General features: G+C 47.4%; 4 protein-coding genes across 4 annotated transcripts; 2 read left to right on the forward strand and 2 right to left on the reverse strand.

The window, feature by feature from the left end:
• Positions 1–696: 696 nt before the first annotated feature.
• TGAM01_v205778 (hypothetical protein) lies at positions 697–3462 on the reverse strand (the record flags this gene model as incomplete). The annotated part of the gene is made up of 3 exons (XM_024549712.1): positions 697–2297; positions 2355–2447; positions 2502–3462. 3 exons carry the CDS (start codon positions 3460–3462, stop codon positions 697–699), a joined length of 2655 nt encoding a protein of 884 aa, XP_024405570.1.
• A 2042-nt stretch (positions 3463–5504) lies between these two features.
• TGAM01_v205779 (hypothetical protein) lies at positions 5505–10325 on the forward strand (the record flags this gene model as incomplete). Its single annotated transcript, XM_024549713.1, has 3 exons — positions 5505–8138; positions 8198–8306; positions 8350–10325. 3 exons carry the CDS (start codon positions 5505–5507, stop codon positions 10323–10325), a joined length of 4719 nt encoding a protein of 1572 aa, XP_024405571.1.
• A 3549-nt stretch (positions 10326–13874) lies between these two features.
• Positions 13875–15086, reverse strand: TGAM01_v205780 (hypothetical protein; the record flags this gene model as incomplete). Its single annotated transcript, XM_018800935.1, has 5 exons — positions 13875–14091; positions 14148–14232; positions 14300–14390; positions 14441–14552; positions 14617–15086. The coding sequence occupies 5 exons, from the start codon at positions 15084–15086 to the stop codon at positions 13875–13877; spliced, it is 975 nt and encodes a 324-aa protein (XP_018665767.1).
• Positions 15087–16161: 1075 nt separating this feature from the next.
• Positions 16162–18661, forward strand: TGAM01_v205781 (hypothetical protein; the record flags this gene model as incomplete). Its single annotated transcript, XM_018800934.1, has 5 exons — positions 16162–16173; positions 16536–17246; positions 17305–17615; positions 17675–18022; positions 18079–18661. 5 exons carry the CDS (start codon positions 16162–16164, stop codon positions 18659–18661), a joined length of 1965 nt encoding a protein of 654 aa, XP_018665766.1.
• Positions 18662–21178: the final 2517 nt, after the last annotated feature.

The raw sequence follows: 21178 nt of genomic DNA on the forward strand, positions 1-21178 counted from the left end.
TGGTGTTGTAGTTGTGGCGGGTGGTGTCTGCCAGGATGACACCCCTTGGGTACCCCTCAGCCTTGTGAGTTTTTGTGCCGTGGGTACCTATTGCGAGATCCAATGGGTATTGGCTTTGTAATAGAACTAATTTCGACTGAGCGGAACTGGTAATACAAGATAGCGAATAAACTGTTAACACTGATATTGGCATTGATTAGAATGAGAGCCTTTGCAATTCCTCTTATCAGCTTCGTATTGGATATAAGAAGTGAAAAGATAGCTAATTATATCACTACTGCAGGTATTCTCAGCACAGATACAATGAATGACTTGTCAAAAGCAGATTTAACTTACGCGTTGTCTTGAAACTTATTAAAATATGCCTCTACTTATTTCCTATAATTAACAACTTGTTCTTTTGACTCGTCGCAACTAGTCTATCTTAATAAACTTGATAACATCTGATCTCACTAAATCCTTTATCATCGATCTTGAACTTTATTGTCTTGTGTCTCTTGGTCTACAAAAACATTGCCAGCATAAGAACTTAAGTTTAACCACTTGATACACTAAAATAATTCTGCTCCCTTATCTACCTATATACACAATGGCGATATCTTACTTACATTTTTTCTCCAAAAAAAAAAAAAGCTTATAACATTCTATAACTACAAACTATCATATTATTTTTATCTTAGATCATTGGGTAGGGTCTTATGGTCGCCACGGTCGTGGTATTTTTGAAATCCTTTGAGATGGAACGCTTCTGAGAACATGAGGTTGAGTGGCCTGTGCCCGGGAAGACGGCCGAGAATTAGGCTGAGAAGGTCCGAAATCCAGCTCCGAAGGTTCCCTGCTGCTTGCGATTGTGTGCAAAGGCTGTCTTCCTTGACTAGGAGTAGTACTGCGTCGTCTATCAGAAGGGAGCAAAAGGCTCGGCTCTGGGTTGCAGCAAGTTCTTTTATAACCCAGGTTCCGCTCGCTATCTTTCGTGGCCAATTGACGTACTGGTGGCGCACTCCTGGTTTTGAGGGGAGGAGGCCGCTGGCTCGGCATGGGAGTAGCGCTTCGTGGCCCTTTGTTAGTACTGATCGGGATTGGTTCTGAGAGTTGAGCACGTCTATGCCCTAAACCAACATCATTGATTCTCGCGCCTTGGCCATACGTTGACGTATTCTTAGCCATGGCTGCAGGCTGTCGATCTTGGTTGCGAGGGGCAATAGGCTGCCTCTCATCAGGACTGATCACGCTTGGTTCTGCATAGTAGGATCCGTATTTGTATCCAAAGAAGCGGTCCTCTTCATGGTCATTGCCATATGCTGTTGGATTCAAATTGTAGTTTGCCACCGGCTCGCTGACTCTCCTCAGATTGTGATCCTGGGCAATATTTGCTCGAAATGTCGGCGACTGCGGAGGCGACCATGGGTAATTATTTGCGCCATTGCCGGAAGCATCATATCCACTGTTCGGGTATTTCGTAGATATATGTAGACCTGAAGGCGCTGGCGCATGATGATAAGGTTCATTATAGCCATAGCTGTGAGGCTGCTCAGGAATCGCAGCCCTGTACTCATTTTGATATGGTGATGGCGATCGAGGAGGATATACAGTAGGCATCTGCAAACTCTGGGGTGCCTGGTAAATAGTACTATCATTACCATAGGCTTGACTCTTCTCATGCTTGTTGACCTTATAATCTGGGTGGAAAGGTGAGGGAGTTCGAGGAGGATATGGCGCTGTGTTAAAGTTCCACCCAACATTGCCGTAGGGAGGACTCTGCTCAGAGGCATAGCCTTTGTACTCTTCTTGCAAGGGCGCAGAATCTTTAGACGGGGCATCGCCCCAGCTTTTGCTCCGCTCAGGTGGTGATGCCGGCGCACAATTACCAGTTCCAGCTTCCAAACTTCGACTGGTGTCTTGACGATTGTTATTTCCGCCAGTGGTATAGCCTTGAGCTGCATTTCCTGGTTCTTGAGGAGGCATCATTTCGCTGAGGCCCATGCAGATACGTCTTACCGCATCCTCGACGTTTCCTTGTTTGAGCATCGTTGCCAGAGATGCTGGTGCTTCCCGTAGCCACGTTTCAACTGACTGAGGCTGAGAAACATTGTCAGATTTTGTTTGTGCTGACGCCTGAGCAGGAGCTGCTTGTATCGGCGTGTCGGAAGCAATCATTTTTGTTGGCATCTCGGAGGGGCCGGAATCTCTCGACTTTCCATGAGGACTTGTGTCTCTCGATTTGGCCATAGGCGACATCGGCTCTGGGAGCGGCTCATCGGTTTTGCCTTTGATGTCTTTTTGGGACGTTATTGCCGCTATGAAGCGTTAATTGAAGATCTAACGAATAACAGACTCTAAAAGGCGTTGCATACCTGACGGATTAGGGACGTCCTTCTTTTCGCCTAGCCAGTATGACGACGATAGATATCTCTTTGCACCCTCCACGAGACTAGGAGATATGGTCACTGATTCAATTATTAGTCCGACAATGCCTTATATCTGATCAGACGTGGACTTACGCTGCACTCGTTGAAGCTTATCGACCTCGCTGGAAGGCAGCACCTTTAGCAACGCCTTTGCACAAGCTGCGGCTGTTGCGGCCGCGTAACCCTGCCACTGGTCGTTTTTATGCGAGTCTGCATAATCGCAAATGCCTCGGATGATAACACAAGGAAAGTCATTCATCAGGCCTGCGGCTTCCATTTCGATGCAGAGAATGTTATTGTTGAACTGCTTGTAGAGCTTGTCGCGAAGAATAGCGTCCTTGATCACCTGGTTGCCGGATGCAATCAAGCCGCAGTGGATCATCATGTCATCTTCTCTTGGACCTCTTTCGATCACCCTATTCTTATCACAATGGCGACAATCGTCTCCCTCCTTGTGGTTATAGCTTGACTCGTACAAGACATCCTGGAGAGAGTCCGACTTGAGGAAGCTTTTTGGGATGTTGGGTATGCTCTCCAGGCTCTTTAGATAGCTGAGCATGTTGGTCCGTGTTGTGATTTGATCGGCTTCAAACTTTGTTAATGCCGTAAGTAAGGCCGTGGGTGGAGGAGCCAGAGACCCTGTTCGTTCAAACTCGCCATTGGCCCCGGCCTTTCCCATATCCCACTGGATAACGCCTGGCTCTGTTCCGCTGGGGCAGCTGATGACAACATCTCCAAGCCGAGTCTTTTGTGGAATGCCCCCACCAATTCCTACCATGAGGCCAACTCGAATGTTAGGGAAAGATGAGACCATTCGGGTCGCCGCTGTTGCTGCGCTGTGAATGCCAATTCTGCCTTTGGGCAGACCAGCAATAACAACTTTGTGCTTGCCGATACTTCCGAGCGTGTATGCATTGTGGTCGCCTGATGGGTTGGGAAGATCTTCATGTCTCTCTTCGAGCATGAATATGGCGGCCGATTGCTCCTTTGGCAACGCGCAGACCCATCCAATGGTGTAGTCCTCATGGGTATATGGCAGATGCAAATCGTCCATGGCTGCTGATGTCTGCGCTCAGTGGTAACAACGCTTGTTGGAAGAAAGACTTGAGCTGACAGGACACGACTGAACTTGATACAGATTCTGACTGGCTTTATAAGTGGTACAAAGCGGATCATGCATGCAAGTGCAAGATATATGGTCTATAAAGTGAGTGACGCAGACATCGCGGTATGACGATAACAGGAGCCGCATTGCACAAAGTCACACGCTCATCATTTGCTAGATCCAAGCTGAAATGCCGGCTAATGTCAGTAAGCACATCTTGGGCACGATGCAGACGCAAGGTCCTTATCGAGATACCGAACAACCATTTCGTTCACATCATCATTGGCGCCAAATTGCACAGACACTGCAATACGAGTTCTTCCGTTCCCATCATGCCGCATGCCAATATTATGCTTGGCTACCCAACTCATTGTGAAGAGGGTCTCGTCCTCGTACGTGCACCAGAGAAGAATAAATCCCTGTTAATTTGTGAGCCTCAATGTGTCAATTGTGGGGTGGTGCCCGATCTCACATTCGGGATATGCGGAGATGTGACGGCATCATACATGAGGCTCGACAAGTAACAAATTTTGCCATTGAATGCAGCGCATCGGTGATGCGTTGGACATGTCCCACATTTTCCCAAAATGTCACGCGCCAGAAGACGGCAAATGAGTTCGTGGCTGCTACTGCTGACAGCCATCTAGATCCCCATAACGGGCTTCCATGCATGTTGACACTTCAGCCAGAGGTTTGCATAGCTGTTTGAGACGTATGACGGCACTTTTGTCGTATTTGTAAGAATTGCAAAGAGACTGTATATATTCCAGCACGCTAGAACACTTTTTATCTATTCGTTTTGGAGATGGATTGTTATGACTTGGCCGAGTTCCCTAAGTGGGAAGATAGCCATATCGGTCCAGTCCGTTTTCAGTTTAAGCTGGAAGTAGTCTAGACGAAAGATTTGAAATTACGTTTTCAAGATTGTTTGTTTGATGGGTCAATGGGCAAGATATTTGCCTAGTCTCTTTTCTGCTTTACCCAGGTACCAAAAGGATAATGGCTTTCGGCGACACCGTTTTTCTGACCATTGGTGCCAGCTCTTCCCATCACGTCGAAGCAGAATTCAGTAACAACCATATTGCTTCCTCACCAATGTGCTACCCGAAGATAAATATCACGCCATGAAACCGCCTTTCTAGCCAAACAGTCTAAATCGGTTGGGATTCTGGCATCAAAGTGATTTTCTCTCTCCCACGTCGAACAGAACAGTGATTTCACAATGCGAACTTCTTTCGTCAGCTGGCTTTGAGCAGAAATTCGCTCAGAGATGGAAAGGATTCAGGGTTTGCTCGCTACAATCACATAGAAAGACGTATATTGTTATGCAAATACCCTTATTCCGGAGACGACGTATTCTTCCAGGTCCTGTGAAGCAAACTAAGTCTTGTGCCTCGAATTGATGATGATGCAAGTATGTTGACTCTAACGGTCAACACAACACCTAGTCTGAATCTCTGATTACTAATGGGTGCAAAAAATAAATCAAAAGACACAATGGCAAGGAATATATCCGCTTCTTCATTTCATTTATTTGCCAAGGGGTGCGAAAAAAATAAGGACCGCAGAATAAGATTGCATACAGAGGTTTAAAACGTGAATACTGTTCTTCATCGAAGGAAAAAAGCCATCCAGCACCCCAGTTCTATTACCATGTAATACTAGATCCTAGATATAGTTTAATAGTAGTAGTAGTAGTAATGTAATGGTAGTAGGAGTAGTTTGTATGCAGTATAGAATACATGTAGGGCCTCCATGGTACATGTATTGGGCACAGCCTTGCTGCGGGGTTCGGCGATGCCCAGGACGTTGATTGGGCTCTTTCTTGGGCTCGCTAGACATGCGTTATTATTTACCATCAGCTCGGAAATATGCTCCAAATCATCTTCTACATCTATCATATTCAAGATAGCTTCAGAATCATACCCACCCCTCAACAGAAGACCATGGCACTGTGATCTCAGGGCTACAGTTATACGGGATATTGCTTTATGGCTACCCCGCCCGCCAGCCGCGACGAGTTTGAGGTGGCTCTCGTCTGTTCGCTGCCTCTCGAATACGATGCCGTCTCGCTACTTTTCGATCAATTCTGGGACGAAAATGGCGACCAATATGGCAGAGCCATTGGAGACCCAAACACTTACACAACTGGACGCTTTGGAAAGTTTGATGTCGTCCTAGTGCTGCTACCAAATACGGGGAAAGTCAGTGCGGCTAGTGCGACGGCAAGCCTCCGATCGAGCTATCCAGGGCTTAGGCTCGTAATCTTGACGGGGATCTGCGGGGCCATTCCTAGTTCTGACGCTGGTGATGAGATTCTTCTTGGGGATGTGATTATCAGCAAGACCGTGGTACAATACGATCATGGCAGGCAGTATGTGGATAACTTTGTGCCAAAGGATACTACACAGGATAGCTTGGGGAGACCGGACAAGAATATTCGCAGTTTAGTCGCGGTTCTTGAAACAGCCCGAGAACGAGAGCGAGTTGAGGAACGGGCTGCCGTTCTCCTACAACAAATTCAAGCTCCTGCCGCCAAAAAGCCTCGTCGCCTCAAAGCAGATGCTTACCAGTATCCTGGAATTGCGAGTGATAAGTTATTCGAGGCAACTTACCGCCATAAGCATCACAGTTCGACACGATCCTTCTGCGAGCAGTGTCATGAATACTCAGATTCTGTCTGTGAAGAATCTCAAAACCTAGCTTGCGACGTACTCGGATGCGATGAGAAGCATGTTATACCGCGACAGCGTCTTGGAACAAACCGCCAGCTAGAACAACATGGGCCTAGTGAGGACGCCTGGGTTCCGTCCGTCTTCATCGGTCGCTTCGGCTCAAGTGATAAGATGCTTCGATCTGGCGAGCATCGCGATGGGATCGCCAAGCACTATGGTGTTTTGGCTTTTGAGATGGAAGGTGCAGGAGTCTGGGATGAGCTTCCGTGCATTATTGTTAAAGGAGTCTGTAATTACGCAGACAGCCACACGAACAATCACTGGCAGAACTTTGCGGCTGCGACTGCTGCATCTGTCGCCAAAGCCCTTGTGGAAAGGTATACAAAAACAGACAAATCAGCCGTGGTTGAAATCCAAAAACAACTAAAGGATATGATGGAAGACAAAGAAAGCAGTGAGTGTCTTAAGGATCTGCATCAGACAGATCCTCGCGACGATAAGACGCGCATACAGCGTACCAAAGGCAACTTACTCAAAGACTCATACCGTTGGGTCCTTGGCCACAACGATTTCAAGCAGTGGCGGGACAACCCCCAATATAAGCTGCTTTGGATCAAAGGAGATCCTGGGAAGGGAAAGACAATGCTTCTATGCGGTATCATCGATGAGATAGAGAGTTCAGCTACTATGCATTGCCTATCCTACTTCTTCTGTCAAGCTACTGAGGTACAACTGAGAGATGCGACAGCAGTGCTGCGAGGTCTTATATACATGATAGTCATCCAACGGCCGTTGCTCATCTCACACGTTCGAGAGAGATACGACAGTATAGGGAAGAAGCTTTTCGATGATGGAAATGCTTGGGAGGCTTTATCTAAAATCCTGATGGCCATCTTGAAGGACGCAAGTTTGGCTAATGTGATTTTGATAGTGGACGCTCTCGACGAGTGTGTCGATGGACTGCCACTTCTTCTTAACTTCCTTTCCCAAGCGTCAAGTTCATCACGAGCCAAATGGATTGTGTCAAGCCGGAACTGGCCTCTTATTGAAGAGAATCTCGATACAGCTATGCAAGGAGTTAGGCTGTGCCTTGAGCTAAACGAGGCATCGGTTTCCACCGCCGTTGAAGCCTATATCAAGTATAAATCACAAGAATTGACTGAGAAGAAAGGCTACGATACCACAACGCAACGGGCTGTTGAGCAGCATTTGATCCTAAACGCTCATGGCACATTTCTTTGGGTAGCTTTGGTCTGCCAAGAACTTGAGAATCCAAAGGTCAAAAAGCGACATATTCTTGGTAAGTTAAAGACATACCCACCAGGGCTTGACACTCTATACCAGAGAATGTTGGAAAATATTCGCGACTCACTTGATGCGGATATTTGCCGGCAGATCTTGGCTATTATTTTAGTCGTTTACCGCCCCGTCACGTTAGTAGAGCTAGACCGGCTTCTAGACTCTCATGATGATTACGACAAGGATGACTTGGTAGATATTATTGGGTCTTGTGGTTCATTCTTAACTATCCGAAATGATGTGGTTTATTTTGTACATCAATCGGCGAAGGATTTCTTGCTTGAGAAAGCATCCGATCAATTTCTGGCTCCTAGTATCGGATACCAGCATCATACCATCTTCTCAAGGTCATTGGACGTTTTGACCAAGACGCTACAAAGAGACATTTACGGCCTGCGCTTCCCAGGCTTCCCGATCGAACAAGTGTCTCCACCTAATCCTGATCCACTGGCGCCAGTTGCATATTCTTGCATCTACTGGATTGACCACTTTAGCGACCCAGAATGCTTGCGAGAACTGGATCGTGAGAGCAGACGCCAGAGCGAAGACGCTGTCATCAAATTCGCTCGAGGTAAATATCTATATTGGTTGGAAGCTCTGGGTTTGCTGCGTGGTATGTCAAAGGGATTACTCGCAGTCCAGAAGCTAAAGGTGAGTCAAAACCTTTATGTGTGGGATTGCATATCGAACGATGACCTGATTTACCAAAGGAGAATGTTTTGACGCCGCACCTTGCGGAATTGCTCGAAGACGCACATCGATTTTTTCTTTCAAATAAGCGAGCGATAGAATCTGCTCCGCTGCAAGCATATGCAACGTGTATTTAGTCCTTTGCAAAGCCGAGTGAGAGAGCTTTTCATAGGCGAAGAGCCGGAATGGATTCTCGCCAAACCACGTGTGGAAACACGCTGGCCTGCTTGGTCAACCCTACTTGAGGGCCATACCGGTATAATTTATACGATTGCTATTTCTCATGACTCATCCCTCATAGCATCAGCCTCAAGTGACGGCACGACCCGGCTTTGGCGAACCAGTACAGGCGACTGTGTACAAGGATTTGAACACCCTGGAGTTGTAGTTCGCTCGATTGCCTTCTCGCACGACGCAAGACTCTTAGCATCCGGCTCGACCGATTGCAAAGTGCGACTCTGGAGCGTTGTTACAAGCGAATGCCTACATACACTTGAAGGTTATACAGACGAAGTGCCTTTAGTCACTTTCTCTTTTGACTCGGTTTTCATAGCATCGGCTTCATATGATGAGACTATCCGACTCTGGCACGTTGACTCAGGAAACTGTGTGCAAAAGTTACAGGTTAATAGAGAGATTCTTGCGATTGCCTTCTCGCAGGACTCATCGCTGTTAGCAACAGCTTTTGAAGACGGAATGGTTCGATTCCGGAGCGTCGAAACGGGTGATTGTGTACGAGAGCTTCAACTTGATGTGTTTGACGTCATATCAGCTACATTCTCATACGATTTGGCACTCTTAGCATCATTAGTGCGTGCCTCGGAAAGGCATTTGATTAAGCTGTGGCGAATTGATACAGGAGAGTGTGTGCGAACGCTTGAATGTTCTGAATATATTTGTCACTTTGCTTTCTCTCATAACTCGGAGGTTATTGCATCGGTCTCTAGTGACGGGATGATGCAGCTCTGGCGTGTCGACACAGGAGACTGTGTGCGGGTGCTGATCAATAGCGGTCCCGGCGAAATTGCCCTGTCAAGAGACTTGAGTCTTCTAGCCGTCTCATGGAGGGATACGACCATCCGCCTCTTTCCCATTGATGTAAACAGCGGTGTACAAGAAGCTGATGCACAAAGCGACATGGAAGAGCAAGTAATCTCTGGGACTAGACATGCATCGATTGCTTTTTCGAACGATTCAGCGCTCGTGGCCTCCGCTTCAAAGTTTAATAATATGATTTTGCTCTGGTGCGCTAAAACGGGGAGAAGGGTGCGGGAGCTACGAGGTCATTCAGAGGGGATTGAGTCAATCGCTTTCTCACATGACTCGCTGCTCTTGTCATCAGCTTCTGTTCATAGGACTGTCAAGATCTGGCGCATCGACACGGGCGAATGTTTGCAGGAGCTATACCACGTCTATGAAATCGCTGCGGTTGCTTTCTCGCATGACTCTGTTCTGGTGGCATCAGCTTCTTTGGATAAGATTCGGCTCTGGAGCACCGACACAGGCGACTGCGTACAAATGCTGGACACATGGATGGGGGATATGCGCAATCGCGAAATAGGCTCAGTCGCCTTCTCACACGATTCAGCACTTATAGCATCAGGTGATTCAGAAGCAACGATTGAGATTTTGAGCGTTGCTACGGGCTCATATGTACAGACATTACAATTCCAGGGCCATATAGACGATGTTACTGCAATCGCCTTCTCGCAGGACTCAACACTCGTGGCAGCTGCCGTGCAAGGTGGCACCATTCGACTCTGGCGCGTCGACACCGGTGAATGCCTGCAAAATACTCATCTCGGTGTTGTAACTAGGACGTTCCGGCCAGCTGATATATCAATCTCAAGCGATCACTCGCGAATTTTTACAGAATTTGGTTCTATTGCAATTGATAGCACCAATAAAGCTGATACATCGATTCCATCTCAGTTTTCGGGCATTGGCGTTAGATGGGACTACAGCTGGATTACTTGGGACAGTCACAACATACTCAGGTTGCCGACAGAACTCGAGGCGTGTCGTTCGGCCGTATCCGGATCTACTGTCGCAATCGCCTGCAGATCAGGACGAGTGATTTTTATCCGTTTCTCAAGTGAAGAGCTATCAAAACTCTCTGATTGCAATAATTACAACCGTATAGCCTAATGCCTTGCAATGCAATGCAACCAAAAGGCCTGGCACATCGGACAGCTCTTTTTCACTGTTGATACGTTGTTAGACACATTCAAGAGTCACAAAGGCATCGCTGTACATGCCTAGTGACAGTGTCTCTCAACGTTGTAAAACTCGATCAATGCAAATTGGCTATTAGTAGTGTGTGTGGGTAAGAATACATAGGATTCGGACTAGTTATTTTTCTCTCCTTCGACAGATCTCCTCAAGTCGAAGGTAACTTGTAAAAACCCGATAGTAAAGGCTTGACGCGCAGTGTTTATTCCAATGGAAACAACAGTCTAGTCTAGTACGTGATGTGAGAGATAGTGTCGACAGTAACGCAACTAAGCCAGGGGAAACACTGTGGCTTCTCGTCTTTCCCTTCCAGGCTTTTCTTCCGACAGCTAACCATTCAAATAGGAAGAAAGAGCAAATACACCAGGCGAAATAATTGATGGTGTTGCTTTATTTACAAATGTGATAACTTGTGATCAAGCGATGATGCGGCTTGATATGGTCTAGTCAGGGATAGGAGGGTATATCTATTAATCAGCATTGTACGGCTTGAGGAGATGCATATATACCCCATTATAAACGCTCAGGAGCCCCGAAAAGGTTCTCTTTTGAGTCTAAAAAAAAGGAAAACAAAGTCTGCAGATCACTCACGGGCTCCAATGAACTCCACCTTAGAGAAGGAAGAGCAAAACAAACAATGGATTCTCTCGTCATCTACCACCGTGGTGATCCCATCCAGACAGCCCATTCAGGCCCGTTCACTTGTTCGCAGTCCATTTTGCTCGGACACTGCATGCGCGGATAACAGCCTAGACTTCAGTGTCTCTCGCAAGTCATGCAAGGGTATGACATTTCTTTTCTCGGCTTAATCATGCAGTGCGACGGCGACTCAGCCGTCTTTCCATATATGAGTTGCACTTGCACGGAGGATTTTGTCAATTGCGATGATAACGGCGCTATAAATGACGAGTGTAGTCCCAGCGTCGATGGCACAGGCGGTTATGCTGCAGCCACTACCATTGTTAGGAAGTTAGGCGGAAGTGCATCTATTCAGACAGCTGGGAGCATTGATCTAGCCACTCAAACTGCTCCTGTTATTCAGACCCGCGGAAGTGGCAATCAGGATACCCATACTGCTATGGCTACTCTGACGGTACTAACGTCATCTATCCCGATGGGTGCGGCCAATAAACACTTTGGCGACGGACGATGACAGCTGACACTTGGTCTTGTCGTCCTTGTCTCGGCTGTGCTGGTCCTCTGAGACACTCTACATGCTGTAAGTGTTGAAAACTCGACGGAATCTTATGTCTTCTAACCATTTCTAGAGGTACACATTAAAATTGTCCGTCTCCTGGGATGGGTATACGAGGTGTCTTGTTTCTTATGTATTTAATCACTTTCTTTTCGTTTTTGGCTACTATTTTTACTTTTATTGACTTCATCATTTTATTTGAACAAGTAGAAAGAATGCTGCGTACCTAGACTCGTCGCATGTGACATTAACGCCACTTCCTCAAGCACAACTTACTCAAGTTCTCCCCGGTGACTTTCTATTTCACTCTATAGTCCTACAGCATAAAGGTAGCGCTCACCAGTTGCGATTCACAATGTTAGATTGTGGCCTACTTCTCGCTTATTTCGTTCCAAAAAACATGACAAATTCTTATATCTTCGGTTAGATATTGGTGCATGAACCTAGAGTGGCAAGCAGCGGACAGAAAAGGCGAGACCGAAGAGATTTTGAACACACAAGACGGCGTCACGCGAATAGTGCTCTTATTGAGGATTCCGTACGTGCATTTATTTTGCGATCTCGCTTTCTTTTACCATGACTTGAATGCACATAGATCATTTTGTAGAGATGAATGCGATTGATAGCGGCTTGACTGACATACCCTGGAGCTCACACGCTTGTCGCTACGCCGAGCCCTTACCCCTCCCTTTCTTTCTTTCTAGATATTCTGATGCACCCAGCATACCACCGGTTAGTCTGGTTCCTGATGCCAGAGTCCTGTAAACCAACTACGCTTCTCCCTCAACCTTGAGTAACGGGGGACCGAAACCCCCAAATCTCCAACTCTTCCTTTGAATGAGGTGAGACGCACATGTCTTGCTACCATGTTAGAATCCTTCCCGCATAGTTTTGGCCTGCCACATTCCTGGCGTTTTTTAAGTGGTGGCGTCTAGTGGAGTATGCGGCTCTCGCGCTCCTTCAGATCCAACCATCACAGCTCTATTGGCTTTCTGTGGTTTTCTCGTTAGTCTCGCAGTACGCCAGAAAGCATTCCGGCCAACTCCCAAGTACTTCTTCTCGCGTTGTTTGCTTCTGTCGTTCCATTCAACTTATCACTTTGGTAGTTTCCCCATATCTATCGACTTCTTCCTGCGGTGACAGAATCCAAGCAGGGCGAGCCGTATACAACCTCTCCGTCGGCATTTTTCCAACTACGCCCGAGAGCGACACACCAATTGAACTTGCCCTTGATCAAAAAGAGCGACACAAGCCGTAGCGTGCTTAAAGTTTTCATCATGATTGCCTAGATGGTCGAAACTAACTGAGAGACTACAGGAGGAAGACTTAGCCAGGGGGTTGTGATAGAGCCTTCGCTGGTTCTGTGACCCGTAACGTTCTTCCTCTTCTACATGCCGCAGCTCATACGCATTTTGGCTTCATAATTCAGCACTGTGTGGTTCTAGCCGGCAGTTGAGTGCTCCAGGTCCCCGCGATCGACCAACAAGTTCTGAGATGGCTTCATTCCGACGCTAACTTAGTTCTTTCTTCCAACGATTTGAACACCACCAGCCAGAATATTGTCACCACTCCAAGTTCCATGCCAAAATTCGAGAAGGGCGAATCATGGAAATGTGACTAGTCTAGATATAGAGCACTGCGGTCGTTTAACGGGTTTAAGATTTTTGCTTCCTTTCTCACTGGCCATCTCTTTCTCCTCATCCTCTTTCAACCATTCCCAATCTAGTTAATACCGCCGCTGCTCTTCGAGATGTCTTTTCTGCTGTTAACATTCCAAAAATGGTCGGCTGCTAGAATACTCCATGGTATCAAGAAACACAGTGTACGTTGAATGATATCTCCTCTCTACTGCTTGCTATAATCTGGTATATGCGAGCAAAATGGTCGCGAAAGGATTTTGAGCTCTTCACGTTCATTAGGACCCACCGTCTGCCTTTTTCAAAGGGCTTGGGATAAATTCTAAGTCTTGCTACCCGTCACAGTCCGTTTAAGCGATTTCTTAACTATGGTTTGAGATACTGCTCAAACGCTGAGTATAGTTTAGATCTTCTATGGCAAAGTGGCGAGCAAATTTCTCGAACATTCGTTGATTATGTGTTTGCTAATCGTACCCATTAATTCATCCGCAATCGTAATTCTCAGTACGGAGTATGATTTCAGTTCCGAGCTAATTTCAAGTCCTGGCATACAGATAGATATACACACATTACTAGAATCATAATAGCAATTGTCTTTTAAACGGATTAATCAATCCGAGTATGATGGTAGATTTAATGCTTCGTCTTTTTGCGGGGCCGAAACTCGGTTGAATAAGATTTGAAAAACTCGTTCGGTTCAGTGGGATGGGCTCCTGTAACATCGTGGAAGGCAGTCGTAGCGATGTAATTCGTCTTTCCCTCGCGAACCAAACTGTAATATTCCAAAATGTATTCTTTTTCTGATTCGTCGCTTTCACTCTGGGAGGCAAGTACTCTCTTGGCTTCGTTTCTTCACGGTGTATTAGCGGAAATCGGCGGTATCAGCACAAACAACAATCGACTTACTCGGAGATGTTCTCAAACTCAATGTTAGCTGCCAGAGCCTTACTAGCTGCTTCGGCTAATTCTTTCCCGGCACATAAAAGCGGCCCTACGCGTGTTTAGCAAGCTACCCATAATCTTCAATTGAATGGCATCCGATAGACAAGGCGATTTACCTGTGACAATCATCATTTGGCCTCGATGTTTGTCATCAAAACCATGCTTGCCTTTGCCAGCAAGCACATGGGCAGCCACATGTGCGACGTCCTAATAGCCTCATTAGAGTTACGATTAAAGAACGGAAAGCTAACACTTACGCCTAACGCGACAGGAGCAAATTTGTGGCTTTCCCCAATCGGTAGCGGGAGCACACCATCAGCCTTTGCTTGCTCTGAATAAAGTAGCAAGTTCTCTGCATAAAATCCGGCACTAGAAGCAGTCAATGCCTACCCACTTAAAGCGGCTGCAATGGTAAATTAAAAAAAAAACACACCGGATCACGCAGGGCGAATGGCCAAGTGGAGTTTCAGACTCTCCTTTGGACGCAAGGACCGCGCTTTCTATGTCGATAAACTCTCTCAAACGAGGCTGTTTCTCGCGTTCGGCATAATCACACCCGGCAGAGCTGATGAGGAGAACATTGGATACGCCCGCTTTCTTGGCAGCATTTGCTAGCTCCATGGTGATGTCAAACTTGTCGCGATGGGCGGGAGGAACCAGACAAATAGTGTCGCATCCAATCTCCTTGAGTGCCTTGACCATAAGGCGTTCGCGGCCTGGTTGATGATGGACGACTTTTCCCCCAAGCTCCGTAAGTTCCTGGGCTCGCGCGGCAGACGGATCCAATGCCAAGCCGGTGAGGCTGCTAATCTGTCGGGAGAATTTACCCTCTTTCAAGAGCAGCTCGGCAATAAGAAACCCTGTCTGGCCTTCGACGGCCGTGATGCAGATGTTCCGCGACATTTCAATGGGAGATGAATTTAATAAGATGTGTTTAGCATTCAATTATAGAGAGAGAAAGAGAGAGAGAGTTTAATCTAGAAGATGTAGTCCCGTCGAATACTCATTATATAAAGACTGCTACCGTTGTGCTTTCGCGTCACCGATATTACAATGAGCAAATAGCACAGCCATGCAAAGAAATCCAATAGTCATTGAATTTTCATTGATCTCACTTTTGGCAATTGACTGTCAGGCGTCTGCGAACAATTCCGTTTTCATGCCCTCACGATGACCACGACGCGCACCACATCCGAAACTAGCTCGCATCTTATTACCGGTGGCGTACAGCTCGTCTAAATCTATGATTCGCTGATAAACAGAGGGAAAAAGCCACGAATTTTCTAGCCAATACCGACAGAGCTTGTGATCAGAAATGAGACAAGAGAGAAAGGGCTGGCAATTAGTAGTGTGCCCCTTGATTACTTGGGTAGTAAGCAGAATGCCACCTCTTGTATGATTCGTTGCTTCACGTCTACTTTGTCTTCCACAAAAAAGATGGAAGAGAAACTCTGACCATTTGCTGTTTTACATTTCGCTGAATGAGCAATTCCTAGCCCTCTAAAGTTCCATGGCTCCATCAATATTTCGTGACGATAGGTAACGCAATCATTACCAGTGATGATACATACTGATGTCAACCGATAGTGAGACTAGCTCTTCTCGTCCCCGTCCCCAGTAATTCAACCAAAATGACTGAAATACTCGAATTCTTCACTGAACTGCACTGGCCAACCCAAAATTGTCGTCATCAATTGTGCCGTGAAAAAGAACATCAGGGGGAAGCAGAAACTGCTGATGCGATGCCCCGCATCGAAGGTTATCCGCCTTCTAATTGGTCAGACTGAAGACATTTTTTGCATTTTCGGCATGCTTCTTTTTTGTAGGTAAAAAGACAGTAAAGTTTCATTTGCTCCTTTGGATCCTTGCAGTCCCCAGCCTTTATGCTTGGTTAGGAGCTTTTGGTCCGGAGCATGTATGCCCATCTGGTTATGCTCCGGCAGAATCTGCAGGAGTGAGGGAGGGGGTTTCGTCGACAATGAGAGGTTTTGTGTGTTTCTATGAAATTCGTAGATTTGTTTAATCTGAAATTTTAGATGTAATCTTTACCATTATGAGATTAGCTCTTGCGTCTATCGATTGAGGCCTTATGGCGCATGAAGCATCGACCCCTGGCCATGGCGGCAATCCGCTACGTCGACTACTTCCCGCTCCGACAACACGCATCCAGACTGGATCGTCTTCACCTCAGGCTCCTTCGGCGGAGAGCGAGTTGAGCGAGTTGAGCTCCAGAAGGAGATCGATCAAGGCGGCTTGTAATGCCTGCCACGCGCGAAAATCGAAGGCTAGGGATAACATGTTGGAATATTCAATGCTTTTGTCCCTTTTGCTAACGGTTGAATGCGTGTATAGTGTAGCGGAGAGCGACCAAAGTGCGCGTCTTGCGTCTCCCGAAACACTCCTTGCGAGTATAACACTGCCACGGACGAGACGCACTCCAACGCCCTCAAACGAAAGTACGACGAGCTACTCCACCGAAAGACACATTATGAAGAGCTATATGAGCTGCTTCAAACTCGTCCGCCGGAGGAAGCCACTGAAGTCTACAAGCGCATACGAGCAGGCGATGATGCGGGGTTTCTTCTGAGGCTTATTCAGGATGGCAATCTTCTTCTACAGATGAGGATGGTGCCTGAGAGTCGCTACCGCTATCGATTCCCTTATATAGACGAGATGCCAGCATTCTTGATGCATCCGCCAAATCCATACCTTGATTCACTGCTGTATGAATCTACTTTTAGGGACCGAACACCTCCCGCTTCACAATCAATGGCATCGGCATCATCTTCAGCGGCAGGCGGAGATGAGCATCAAGGCGTTTACCTCAAGCCTTTCCATGCGGCAGAAGTCATGGATGCGAAGCTAGAGCTGATCAAGCCATCTGCTTGGACTTCTATTAGCTCTGACGATAACTTGATGCGGAAGCTGTTTAATATCTACTTTCTCCAAGAATATCACGCGGCCCCATTCTTCCACAAGGACTATTTCCTAGAAGACATGATTGCCAAAAGACATGAATTCTGCTCTTCTTTGTTGGTCAACGCCATACTGACCATAGCTTGCGTGAGTTCTCTTGACGCTAAATCATTCCAGTCGGTGGCTTTGCTAAATAGCCTCTCAGCATTCCGATCACTCCAACCCGAACCGTGCCGAGTTTTGGAACCCAAATAATAGGGCTTACCAGTTTCTTGCTGAAACTCGCCGCCTATGGGAACTGGAAGCGAGAGAGCCGAATCTCATGACCGTTCAGGCCACCCTTATCCTCCATATTATTTACAACATGAATGGTACAGATGAGCTTGGCTATCGTTACCTCGAACAGGCAGTAGATATGGCGAATGGCCTCAATCTATTCAAGCCATCTGCTGTAGCGAGCGGAAAGGAACGTAATGCCCGAGAATTGACTGCTTGGGTCTTGTACGGTTGGCAAGGGTACATCTGAATTTGCTCGTTCTTTGTTCTATGTCTCTAATCTACATATTTATTCATAGTGTTATGGCCTATATGCATCAGCGCGTACCTCTATGCCAGAAGGCGCCTGAATCGCCTCTGCCAGATCCGTTCGAGCATCCCCAGTGGTATGGAGATATCTGGTTCAAGTTCCCTTCTGCTCCAACCATGTTTAGCACGCACCTCAGTCAATATACCTGGGCGAAAATACAATTGTGGTGCATAGCTCGGGATATGGCATCTCAGATGGAGGAATTGAAAGCTAGGCACGCTGAGCTTCTAGCCACTCAAGTTCTAGCATTTTGTTCCAAACTGGCACACTGGTACAGGACTCTGCCGCGGTGCATGAGGCCGGATCGAATCGTTACTCCATATCAGCTACAGCTTCAGTAAGTGTAAATCGAGTCTACATGTGCGTGGCTTCCCGCCACTAAGGCTTTCGCAGCATGCAGTTTCATAATTACATAATCAATCTCCTCGAAGAACCAATGGTTACCAAACTAGACAACCCCCAGTTCATAGATGTTTTTTCTCAGTCCCTTGGGCAAAAACCTCGAGAGCTTCTCTCTAGTTCGAAACGTTCATTCGAGACCTTAATTCGCTTATACTACCTCCGCCACGGCTTTAAAGCATTGGACTACTTCATGGTCCAGTATCTCAGCATGCTTGCCTTCATGGCTCATGGTGCTATTCATGCAAGCATGCACGAGACGACGCTACAGTCGCTACAGTCAACCATTTTACTGGCCACCATGGGTCTCCGCGATCAAAGTGCTTCTTTCTACACGGGCCGGATGGTGTTCAAAGCAGTCCGGAAAGGAATGAGATCAGAGGAGATTGAGCTGATAGATCGATTTACAGCGCAAGGCCGACGCATAGAGAGTCAGCCACCGCCAGGCTGGCGGGCTATATCTTCATGGGGATTAGATTTTGGCAGTATCTCTGCTGATCGAGCGGCCTCTAATCTCGGTAAGCTTTTTGAAGAAGCTAGAATCAGCGAATTGGCTGAGCACGATTACTATGAATGAGATGTACTCGCCGGAAGCACGTTTTAGCGTTTTATGTATGTTTTCATACAGCGCTCTATATTTCCTTCATATACAGCGACAGGCATATACAATTCATGATGACGTATCTGATCCAAGCAAAATGAACAAAAAGTGATACATATTGGTCTGCTGTTCATGCGGTATGTCTTGGGTATATCTGGTGGTGAAATGCCTTTGGTACCGGTCCAACTGCCAATGGCAAGGCGCGGTTCATATTTGACGTGGTGCGAGTCCCATGTGACAAGATGAAGTTTAGACTGCCAAGCCTGCTATATGACAATTCGGCTGTTGTAATTGTTTTTTAACATTTCCACTGATCAATAGCCAATATGGAGTACTGGGAGATGCAATTGCCATGCCAAGGACACACCGAATGATGCAACACGAGACAGATCAATAGCCGATTGACAGCTCACGGCAACTGGCTAAGCAAATTAATAGTGTACGCCATTATACAGCCCGCGCTCAAATGTGGTCTCATGCAACTCGCCCTGATCCTGGCTTCCTTCCCCGCGATTCATGTCTCATGCTTATTTTCTAGGGGCAAAACAATGAAATGGCGGAGGTGGCGACCACGCCCCCGGAATATCCGCCGAGCTATTCCAGCTTAGACCTGGAGCCGTCTCCATCCCGGCTATTGAGACTCAGCTCATGCTTAGCTCATCGGCAAATGAAAAATGGAAGGGGCTCAGCTCAGCCAAAGAGTCAATGGAAAGTGTCGGCTTTTGCTTTCCCCAGACTGATGGAAAAAAAAAATTGAGTTAGAAACGGTTGAGCTATTGGCGCAAGGGTTGACTCGCTTTCTTCACGCCATGTGGGACCGACTCAACCACTATCGTCCAACTTTCTCGCTGAAAACAACAACTCCACGCTGTATAAAAAGGATCCATCACCTCCGCATAACTGATCTGATCGAAATCCGGGGAATGTCAGGATCGAGTTCATCACACGTGCGGTGTTTTGTTCTTGTCTCCATCTCCTTTACACTCTCATTGTCATTCTTATAGAGAAATAGGACTGTCGCCTTTCACAGTCACAATGGCTCTCGCAGACTCCAAGCCAAACTCCACCCACGAGGAACATAAAGGAGCCAGTATGGACATTGACGGCGGCAAAACGGAAGTCAAGCACGGAGATCGGGCTTTGGCTCTCATCGGCAATGAGCAAGTCGAGCTCACCGAGGAAGACAGTCGCCGCATCTGCCGCAAGACGGATCGAGTCATCCTCGCCATCTTAGTCTGGGTCTATTTCTTGCAGATTCTCGATAAATCTGTTCTCGGCTATGGCGCTACATATGGGTTAAAGACGGACACAAACTTGACCGGCAATGAATACTCACTCGTTGGCTCAATTGCTCCCATTGCACAGCTGGCCTGGCAGCCCTTCTCATCCTACCTCATCGTCAAAGTCCCGCACCGTATCTTGATGCCGTGTCTTATCCTCGGCTGGGGCATTGCACAAGCCTCAATGGCCGCTTGCCACAACTTTAGCAGCTTAATGGCCGCGCGGTTCTTCCTTGGTCTTTTCGAGGCAGGTTGCCTGCCGCTATTCAGTCTCATCACGAGCCAGTGGTACAGACGCGCTGAGCAGCCGATTCGAGTTGCGGCGTGGTATGGCACCAACGGAGCTGCCACCATTGTCGCGGCTGCTCTATCCTACGGCTTGGGACATATTCAGTCCGATGTTCTCAAGGAGTGGCAGATGTATGTACTCCTAAACTCCATCCCATACTTCAATGCCCTAGTCATAAAGGCAACGTACTAATATGATATACTGTAGCATCTTCCTCTTTGTCGGTCTCGTCACCATCGTCTCCTCCCCCTTCGTCTACTGGAAACTCGAAAACGACATCCCATCGGCCCGATTCCTTACAGAAAAAGAAAAGGCCCAGGCCATCGAGAGACTCCGCGCCAACCAAACAGGTACCGGAAGCCGAGAGTTCAAGTGGCGACACCTCCTCGAGGCCGTCCTGGAACCAAAGACATACCTCTGGATCGCCATGGCTATGCTGCTCAACGTCGGCGCCAGCGTAACCAACACCTTCGGACCACTCATCTTGAATGGTCTCGTTACAGACAAATACATGACCAGCCTGTTGAACATGCCTTTTGGCGCTCTACAAATCATTGTCATCCTGCTGGCCAGTTACCTCGCCCAAAAGGCGCGTGTCAAGGGCGCCATCCTCATGTTCTTCATGATCCCCGTCGTCGCTGGCCTCGCCGTCCTCTACTCCGTGCCTCGCGACGACTCCGCTAAAGCAGCTCTTCTCGTGGGCTACTACCTGCTGGCCTTCCTTTTTGGCGGCAACCCCTTAATCGTCACCTGGATTGTCGGCAACACTGCCGGCACCACCAAGAAATCCGCCATCATGAGCGTCTACAATGCCGCCAGCGCGGCCGGCAACATCGTCGGGCCTTTGCTCTTCAATGCCAATGACGCGCCAGCCTACAAGCCCGGTCTGCGCGCCTGTTTGGCCATTTTCGTGGCGCTTGTGGC

The sequence above is a fragment of the Trichoderma gamsii genome, assembly GCF_001481775.2.
Source record: "Trichoderma gamsii strain T6085 chromosome Unknown Scaffold_18.2, whole genome shotgun sequence".
Lineage (NCBI taxonomy): Eukaryota > Fungi > Ascomycota > Sordariomycetes > Hypocreales > Hypocreaceae > Trichoderma > Trichoderma gamsii.